The sequence below is a fragment of the Cebus imitator genome, unplaced genomic scaffold, assembly GCF_001604975.1.
Source record: "Cebus imitator isolate Cc_AM_T3 unplaced genomic scaffold, Cebus_imitator-1.0 Scaffold180, whole genome shotgun sequence".
In the NCBI taxonomy this organism is placed as follows: Eukaryota; Metazoa; Chordata; class Mammalia; order Primates; family Cebidae; genus Cebus; species Cebus imitator.
In genome coordinates this window covers 1,013,357-1,023,594 of record NW_016107495.1, presented here as the reverse complement: position 1 = coordinate 1,023,594, position 10,238 = coordinate 1,013,357, and the positions used below count along the sequence as shown (strand labels likewise).

The window sequence follows — 10,238 nt, the reverse complement described above, 5'->3', positions numbered from 1 at the left end:
AAAAAGAAAGAAAAAAAGAGGCTCTGCAAATGCAGCTACTCTAGCAAATCCGTACTTATCTCAAGAATGTTTTCCCTATTCCCTGGCTATCCAGAGAGGTGCTAACTTGGGACACAGGCCCCGGATGCAACGAGGCTTGTCAGAGGCTATTTCCCCCAACCTGAAGCCCTGGTCAATGATGAATGATGGAGCATACCAGTTCTAGAAGCCAGACACTCAGAATACTGGAAAAACCTTGGGAAATGGTGGGCAGAAGGCCAGGCATTAGGAGAAAAGCTAAAGAGTCTGAGAAGAATCCAGGTTTTGGTAAAAGCTGAGCTGCAGCTGCAGGTATAAGAGGGACTGTAAGTGGAGGGCTAGCTATGGGAGGCAGAACCTAGGAAAGAGCCTGGCCCAAGGCGCTGGTTAACGGAGCCCTATTGCTTGAAAGGAGGAGTGATAAGCGGAAGAGTGGGCCAAACTAGGACACGGGTCACAGAATGGAAAGACCTTAAAAAATGGAAATCCATACAAATATTTTTTGACTTTGTGAAACCAAATCATTAACATTACAAGAGATGTTAAAGGTCAGTTCAAGGCCAGGTGCAGTGGCTCACACCCATAACCCCAGAGCTTTCTGAGGCTGAAGTGAGAGAATCACTTGAGGCCAGGAGTTTGACACTAGCCTGAGCAACATAGTAAGACTTTGTCTCTACAAAAAAAATGTTTTTAATTAGCTAGGTGTGGTGGTGCATGCCTGTAGTCCTAGCTGCTCGGGAGGCTGAGGCAGGAGGGCTGTTTGAGCCCAGGAGTTCAAGGTTACAGTGGGTTAAGATTGTGCCACTGCACTCCAGCCTGGGTGGCAGAGTGAGACCCTGTCTCTGGAAAAAAAAATCGGCCGGGCGCAGTGGCTCACGCTTGTAATCCCAGCACTTTGGGAGGCCAAGGTGGGCAGATCACAAGGTCAGGAGTTTGAGACCAGCCTGGCCAGTATGGTGAAGCCCCGTCTCCACTAAAAATACAAAAATTAGCCGGGCGTGGTGGCGTGTGCCTGTAAGTCCCAGCTACTTGGAAGTCTGAGGCAGAAGAATTGCCCAAACTTGGGAGGTGGAGGTTGCAGTGAGCCAAGATTGCATCACTGCACTTCAGCCTGGCTGACAGAGTGAGACTCTGTCAAAAAAAAACAGAGTTTTTTTCAGTTTAAAACACCCTTTTCCACCAGGCACAGTGCCTCATGCCTGTAATCCCAGCACTTTGGGAGGCTGAGGTGGGAGGATCCCTTGAGTCCAGGAGTTGGAGAACAACCTGGGCACAAAAATAACAAAAAAAAGAAAAAAAGAAAAGAGAACAACCTGGGAAACATAGAGAGACCCCTGTCTCTACAAAAAATTAGCCAGGGGTAGTGATGCACGCCTGTGGTCCCAGCTACTCAGGAGGCTGAGGTGGGAAGGATTGCTAGAGCCTGGGAAGTTGAGGCTGCAGTGAGCCATGTTCTAGTCACTGAACTTAGCCTGGGCAACAGAATGAGACCCTGTCTCAAAAATAAATGAATAAATAAAACACCCTTTTCATTCACAGTTATGTAAACAGGCTTGAAGTGGTGAAATAGCCTGATTTACATTGTGTGGCAAATTCACAAAGAAACCCGTGAGAGGAGAATCCAGGAGTGCTAAGTCTCAGTCTAGGTTTTGGTTCTCACTAAATCAAGATTCTTCCCTACACCAGTAAGGGCCCTAACCCTACTACAAATTTAATGCAATTCACAGAATTTTAGTGAACCAATTTCTCATCAGGGAGACCTGCCTAAAGTTGTACTGAAGAATGGTGGCTGGTGGCTTCAGAGTGGGCGGAAGTGGTCGAGGAGGCAGGCTGGGCAGGATCTTCTCTGACAAGCCTGTACCTGATGACACCTGGTCCTAGCAACTAGGATAAAGGATAAAGAAATGGAATTTGGGTGGCGTGAAACAAAAGTCATCGCTCTCAGACTGCCCCTTGCTGGAGAAGGAAGCTCCTTCCCTGACAATTCCCCCTCTGCAAGTCCCTCCGTAGTCAGACATCCTCCGGGAGAGCTGTTTCAGAACAACCTTCTTACAAGGCCCTTTGGTTGTCTGTTAAATTACAACAGGTTGCAGGCTCAAAAACCAGTGCCCACAGTGAAGTGGAGGCAGGTATAAAAATAAACTGAAGGCTTGCTTTAAAGCCATTTAGGAATGAACAGAATTTACAAATACAGAAACACATGGGAAGATGTTTGTGTCAAATTCCCACACCAACAGCTTTCCTTTAGTGGAAGTTCTTGGTAGCTGAGTGGGTGCAAGTGTGGAGAAAGAAGGAGGAAGAAATTAGAGGGGGTTAATGTGGTGTCTTGGTGTTGTTTCATTCTGTTTCAATTCAGAGAGAAAGAGTTGTTACATCTCTAAAAAGAATTAAATTAAGATGGCCACTATGTAAAAGTGTTTGCAGACATGGGCTTGAATGTAATATGAAAAAATTGCTGGGCTTGGTGGGGTGCACTCCAGAGGCTGAGGCAGGAAGATAACTTGAGCCCAGGAGTTCAAGAGCAGCCTGGGTAACATAGTGTGACACCACCCCAAAAACAAAAAACAAAGTAATATGCAAAAATAAAAATAACTGTGTTGGGGAGGTAAGATTATGGATGAATTCCTCCCAATCCCTTAATACTGTTCAACTAACAGTATTTTCTTTTTTTGTAGAGCTGAGTTCTCACTATGTTGCCCAGGCTGGTCTCAAACTCTTGGGCTCATGTGCTACTCCTGTCTCAGCCTCCCAAAGTGCTGGGATTACAGGTGTGAGCCACCTCACGTAGCCAGTATTTTTATATAAATGTTTTCGAATTTTGCTTCCTGGCTGTGTAGTTAAACTTGGTCTTATAAAATCACCATTTTATTGCAATTCCCCAAAACTCTTGTTTGTTGTCCATCACAGCAGTTTTTAGGACAGCAAAACACATGAAACCATCTAAACGTTTTAGAGGACAGATTATTTAAATGGACTGTGGTCCAGTCATAGCAATGAAAACTACACAGCTATTTAAAAAAGAAGACACAGATCTGAATGGTGGATACGAAATAATCACCCAGAGAAAGTGAAGAAAGGCATGTGGGGGCCGATGGGTCTAGTTTGAGACCATACAAACATGCAAACATGCGCCGATTTGTGACATTTTCTGGTATTCCCAAGAACGTTAGTAATAGTTACTTCAATCTGGTGAAGGCAAGTGAGGGTCTGAGGTGAATGGCAGATTTGCTTTTCACGATATGAACTCCTATACTGCTTTGAAAACAGTATGTTTACATATTACAAATTCTAAATGATATATTGGTATCACTTTGATAACTGTTAACTTTCTAGGCAATGCTCTAAGGGTTTTCTTCCTAAGTGGTTTGAAGGTAAAGGGAAAGTCCTATTCTTTCCAAAAGTCCTATTCTTGCCCCATACTTAGAAAACAGACAATCTGATTATGCCTACAGTTGTCAAAATGTGGAGGCAATGTGCGAAAAAACTAAATATGCTCATGTTTCAGAGGGAGATCTACCGAGATATATTGAGATACACAGACTAAGTGCAGCTGAAGAACTGGGTCAGCCTCCCACAGGCCCTCCCAAATAAGCAGCAAGGGATGAGCTGTTCACTCTTCCTCCTTGGAGGGCCCAGGGGTGCTTTGCACCTCAAAAGATACACATCACTCCAGATCCACAGAGCCACCCCAAAGCCTGGGTATCATGTTATCTCCAAAGATTCTGTACAGGGTTTGCCCCAAGCCATTCCCAGGTCTCTCTGAGCCCAGTTGAGTATTCTAGAGCTTTCTGGAACCAAAACAGTGTGCTTGGCTAGAGAGGGTTGACTTGAACAAGCAGGTCACTTAAACACATTCTAGCCTCAATGTATGGGGCCCTCTGCCAGATGACAGAGGAACCCAGGAATGCACTTGGACGTTCTGACCACTTTTTCACAGGACACGTCACCTTTGCTTTCAAAACTTCTCTTTGCTTTCACACATTTCAAGTTCCAGTGACAGGATGTTTCACTCTAAGTTCATGAGAAAGGATGGCAAAATCTTTCCGCCATTCCCTCCTAGGCATCTCAGCCTGAAGGATGTTCAGAGTTACTTAGACCAAGGAGTCCAAGACGGTGGGCAAGGCATTGCCTCTCATGGAAGACTTCACGCCCAGGATGAGGAGGCATAGCATTTAGTCTAGGCCCCCCGAAGGGGAAAAATACTGGCTCTGAGATACTCTGGAGCTGAATAATGGCAGATTTAGACAATAAAGAATAGGAGAGGGAGGCCGAGCACGGTGCCTCACGCCTGTAATCCCAGCACTTTGGGAGGCAGAGGTGGGCAGATCATGAGGTCAGGAGTTCGAGACCAGCCTGGCCAAGATGGTGAAACCCCGTCTCTACTAAAAATACAGCAAAAAATTAGCCGGGTGTGGTAGCAGGTGCCTGTAGTCCCAGCTGCTCAGGAGGCTGAGGCAGAAGAATCTCCAGAACCCAGGAGGCAGAGGTTGCAGTGAGCCGAGATCACACCACTGCACTCCAGCCTGGACGACAGAGTGAGACTCCGTCTAAAAAAAAAAAAAAAAATATGCTGGGCACGATGGCTCACATCTGTAATCCCAGCACTTTGGGAGGCTGAGGTGGTTGGATCACAAGGACAAGAGATCACGACCATCCCGGCCAACATGGTGAAACCCCGTCTCTACTTTAAAAAACACAAAAAATTAGCTGGGCATAGGGGCACGTGCCTGTAGTCCAAGCTGCTCGGGAAGCTGAGGCAGGGGAACTGTTTGAGGATGCAGTGAGCCAGGACTGTGCCACTGCACTCCAGGCTGGCAACAGGGACTCCATCTCAAAAACACAATTAAAAAATAAAATAAAATAAAAGAATAGAAGAGGGAATGGGCCTCAATGGGAAGATGGCAGGAGGGACCACAGAGTGCTGGTCTTCAGTGAAGATGCCACACAGCAGACACACAAGGGTCGGGTCACAGGGCACAGTGTGGGATGGCCTGACATAGCCAGCCCATTCCTTCCCCAAACAACCTGCCCCAAGGAACTTAAAAGGGAAGTATTCCTTGATTAGGTTAAAAATCACTTGTGTTTAACACATTTCCTCATCATTTCTGACACAGATGAAGAATACCTGTTTGGGATGTTCCGTGTCACTGACACACATACTAAGCCAGCCAGCTCTGGTCTATTTAGGGTTTTTACTCATCAGCTAGGCTATGTGTGCGTGTGTGTGCATGCCTTTGCCCCTTACTCTCCCTGATTTCTGCTCCATTTCATAGCCTACTAGAACCTCCCCAGTGGCACAGGACAAGAAAAAAAAGTCCACTTATAATCCATTCTGGTACATGCTGCTTTTACTTCTAAACCAGTGGCTAAAATGGTATCTGTCAATTTGATTAGCTATGCTTAGCCCCATGACCACAAATAAACCCAAACTGGCTAGACTTCTAAGAAGTAAATTTCTTCTCTGCCTTCTCTCTGCTTGTTAAGTGATCTCAATAGCTTGTAACCAGAAGGCCTCTTTACTGAATGATCTAGAGGGTGACACATATGAACTCAAGTTGGGGAGAAGTCCCAGCCTCCTGCCTACCATATCTAACTCTGTCCCCACAACAGATGCACTGAACTTTCCTTAAATACAAATAGTTCTATTGCCACTGTGGCGCTTTCTCACAGGGTGTTTTATTTTACTTATTTTTTAACATTTCATTATCTCATTAATCTTTTCTCCAGATTTTCCACAATGCACTCAAAGTCTGAAACTCCAAATTGGACTGCAGAGTCTGGCACAGGCTCTTATAAAGCCCAGTGTAGGATCCCCTCGCTCCCAGTTTCCACAGGGTCTCCTTTCCTCGGTAGATCCCAGCACTCCAGCTGCTGGCCACGCACAGGCTATACCTGCCAACCAGCGGCCAGCTGCTGACTCATGCTTGCTCTGGGATTTGCTTGGACCCCAGCCCTTCTGCTCTCCAGCCACAACAGCCACCACCCACCTCAAAGAACACTCTATCCATCACCTCCTGGGGTCTCAGCTCTGACCTGATCAGTCCCCCACAGGTCTGCCTTGCTTTACCTGGCCCTGCCCCATCCCTCATGCCCACCTGGAAGACGTCGTTGGCACACTTGCGGCACAGGTTGTGTTGGCAGGGCAGGATCACCACCGGTTTGGAGAACATCTCCAGGCAGATGGGGCAGATGAGCTGCTTCTCCAGGTTATCCATGCTGTGTGCATCCCCTAGCAGCGGCTTGAAACCCACTGTGAAGTTCATCCCCTCGGTGGTCGCACCTGCCCCGGCCTGGGCCCTGTTCCTGGCCTTCACTCACTGTCTGTAGACCCTTCCTCGCTTAGACAGCCTGTGGATTCCCTTCTGTGGCTCACTCTTGAAATAGCACTCCTATCTCTCCTGTCCCTTTCTTTAACAACTTGTCTTGTCCCAGAGAGCAGTCTTCGGACACTTTTCTTTCTCTACTCTCCGCTCTGCACCCTCGCCAGGCTCACGTAGTTTTATCTATCCCTTTCTCTGTAAAATTCTCCTGTTTCCTAAATGACCCTCTCTTGTTCACTCTGTGGGTAGCACTGTTTGTCCCTTACTCCCCAGAGAGGAGATTAATTTTACTGTGGGGGTGGGGAGACAAGGGGCATCTGCATGACATTCCAATTCCCAATATAGCTCTTGTAAGGCGAGCCACAGCTGTCACAGAGTGAATGACCCTGACTCACTCAGGAATGGGTGACTCCCTTGAGCAAGAGCAGGGGCGAGCACCACTGCTTACGGTGAAAGGTGGGTCGGCAAAGGGGTTGCCCTCTCACTCTGAAGGCTCCTCTGAGCCCGGGACCCCTGCTCTGGCTTGGGCCTTCCTTCCAGGACACAGAATCTAAATCGGCCTGTGTGAGAGGCACCCATACATAGCTCAGGGTGGGAGGAAAGATCCTGCCAGACTTAGAGTCAGTAACAGTTTCCTCCTCCACAGGCTCAGCCAGTGACCCAGGTCCTCCTCCTCAAGACTGTGTGATTCAGAACAGCAGCTCCAGGGACGACATCAAGTCTCTTGTCCAACACCTCGGGCTCATTTTTGTTCTTGCCCAGGCTTTTCTTATATCACCCTAGGAAAAGAAGCTCAAGAGGCTAGAAATGACTGTTGTGCCACAGCCTGGACCTACCTATGAGCATGCCCCCGAGGAAATGTGGGATTCTGGTCCACGAACACATCCCTGGAGCCACTCCAAGGACTTCAAATTTGTTAGGAAACTGGGAGAAGGTGAGCTGGGCAGAGAGGACCTGAATGCCAGGGACCTATTTTGGGCACCCAGGGAATCAATCTCCAGGGAAATTTTAGAGCACTGACAAAGTCATAATCACAAGTCTCGGGGAGCCTCTGCCCCAGCCCCACAGTTGTTCGGGACTCCGACCCTCCAAGCCAGGCTTGCCCCAGTTCTGAGCACTGACTTTTTCTCCTACATGTCTTTTTCTCCACTTGATCTTAGCCAAAGGGCCAAGAAGCAATTTCTTTAGGCCCTTTTTCTTCACCCCAGACACAAACAGTTTGTCTTTTTTGGGCCCAACATATGCCTTGGGATTGGACAAAAGCTCTTTTATTTACTGACATTCTTTAGCCCTTCTCCCAGTCCAGGGAGAGAAGTTTCAGGAGTTAGTAGGTGGGAAATACATGGTGTGAAGAGGACATGAAATAGCAGCACAAAGAGGCAAGAGTGGGAAAAGAGTCCATAAAGTACAGACTTTTCTGGATCACAGATTCCATGCCCCTATTTTTAAGAACAAATTATATGTCAATCAGCCTGCATAAGATGTAAAACGGATGGAGGCAAGCAGGCACTGATGTTTAAACTTCAGTCAACCCACAGGACCAATGCTAATGCATGCTGTGCTGGCAGTTGAAGTCCAAGGAGAATCTAAAGATGGAATGACTATCCCTGAGCCTCAAATGCACTTGCTGTTTTCCTGAGTTGACTCACAGTGGCATGGAATGAGGCTGGCGATGCCAATGGCCGTGGGCACCAGAAGGTGAGACCAGCTCCATAAAGGCATATTGGCTCAGGAATGAGGATGATGCTAGGGGTTCTTGGTGCACTGAGTTGCAACAAGGGAGAGTTAACTGGTGCAGCAGCTCCCGGAACAGGATCCACCCTGCTCAGTTACCAGGCTCTTAGTGGAGCTATCCCAAGAGGCTTGGGGACCCTACCAGCTGGCAGTGGCTCCAACAACAAGACAGGCACAGGAAAAAGACTCTTCAGGAAAAATCTGCCACCACCGCCTGGGACCTCATAAGGGAAGGGAGGGGAGGGCTGCTTTCTGATGAATAAAATTGGGACTGCAACTAAAAAGAAGAAGTTGGGTAACTCCATACAGAGTTGTGGTGCCAAGGGCAGAGGTGATGTCCTTACTGGGACCAACGTCATCAATACTTCGAAGTTGAGATTCTTAAAAGAAGAGGGGTCAAATCAGGGTCAATGTCAGGGCAAGGCAACTTGCTCCTCTCTTCAATGTGTCTAGGGGACTGCGCAGCAGAAGGCACTCTCACTGGATCAGCACCTAGTGGTGGAAGAAGGTGGTGCTTTATTAATCAGGAGAAATAATTACCTAGAATTTAAGGCAAATCCCCACGTGTAAGGATATAAACACTCATAGTCCAAACTATAAGGATGTAAACTTTCTACTAATGACTCACCTGAAGTTAGCTTACAAGCTTTTCTTTTTCTTTTTTTTTTTTTTGAGACAGAGTCTTGCTCTGTTATCAGACTGGAATGCAGTGGCATGATCTCCACTCACTGCAACTTCCAACTCCCTTGTTCAAGCAATCCTGCCTCAGCCTCCCGAGTAGCTGGGATTACAGGCACACACTACCACGCCCAGATAATTTTTGTATTTTCAGTAGAGACGGGTTTCACCATGTTGGCCAGGATGGTCTCGATTTCCTGACCTTGTGATCTGACCGCCTTGGCCTCCCAAAGTGCTGGGATTATAGGCGTGAGCCACTGCACCCAGCCTATATGCTTTTCTTATCTGGTAACTATTGCTGCTTTTCAGTTTACGTACCTCATCCTTTTTCATCTCTTAAAAATCATCTTCGCTATTTTCCTCTCTTTTAAAATCAGGTTTGGCTCCTATGATGGAATTATACATATATTTACATACATAAACATTTAGTAACTTTTTGTAGTCTACTGATGAGAAAACCATTACCTTGCAGTTACTCATTAGCATCACCAGATGGCACTAGTGTGAAGTTCAATCAGCTTATAACAGTTTATTTGGGGTGGGAATGCTCCTTTCTGTTTTCTTTTTTTTTTTTGATATAGGGTCTTGCTCTGTCACCCAGGCTGGAGTACAGTGGCATGATCGCAGCTCACTGTAACCTCCACCTCCCAGACTCAAGTGATCCCCCCACCTTAGCCTCCCCAGTAACTGAGACTACAGGTGCACACCACCATGCCTGGCTAACTTCTGTATGTTTTTTGTAGAGACTGGGTTTCACCATGTTACCGAGGCTGGTCTCAAACTCCTGAGCTCAAGTGATCCGCCCACCTTGGCTTCCCAAAGTACTGGGATTACAGTCACAAGCCACCGCAACTTGCCCTTTCCTTTGAGTAGATGGAAAAAATTGCATCCTGCTGGGCACAGTGGCTCACACCTGTAATCCCAGCACTTTGGGAGGCCAAAGTAGGTGGATCATCTGAGTAGACTGCTTGAACCTGGGAGGTGGAGGTTGCAATGAGCTGAGGTCACACCTCTGCACTCCAGCCTGGACAACAGACTGAGATTCCGTCTCAACAGCAACAAATTGCATGCTGAAATATGTTTCACCTGCTGTACTTTCTAGACATATTCTCCCACCCCATTCCTTAGCTTAACAGGAGATGATAACACTACATTCATACTGTCAGTTTGTTGTGTAAGGTGCACAAACACATATTGATCTTTTTTTTCCACTTTGTCCCAGTGCCAGACTTGAAATTGTCATATTTAGGGGTTAACCTGCCATTTTCGTAGGTCTTTCTTACTCCCAACCATTTCTTTCTTTTTTTTTTTTTCTTTTGAGACAGAGTCTCACTCTGTTTCCCAGGCTGGGATGCAATGGCACGATCTTGGCTCACTGCAATCTCTGTCTTCTGAGTTCAGGCGATTCTCCTGCCTCAGCCTCCCAAGTAACTGGGACTACAGGTGTAAGCCACCACACCTGGCTAATTTTTGTATTTTTAGTAGAGA

The 10,238-nt window shown here is 47.0% G+C and overlaps 1 protein-coding gene across 2 annotated transcripts in view; it reads right to left on the bottom strand.

The window, feature by feature from the left end:
- The window catches only part of TRIM54 (tripartite motif containing 54), a 38,566-nt gene that overhangs the window by 20,932 nt on the left and 7,396 nt on the right, over positions 1 to 10,238 (bottom strand). The window contains exon 2 of one of the 2 annotated variants that reach the window (XM_037744631.1): positions 2,956 to 2,958. In XM_037744631.1, the coding sequence (XP_037600559.1) occupies positions 2,956 to 2,958 (3 nt within the window). Of the gene's footprint in view, positions 1 to 2,955; positions 2,959 to 6,113; positions 6,596 to 10,238 lie in introns of those variants that run through there. The other variant, XM_017545612.2, reaches the window with a different exon arrangement.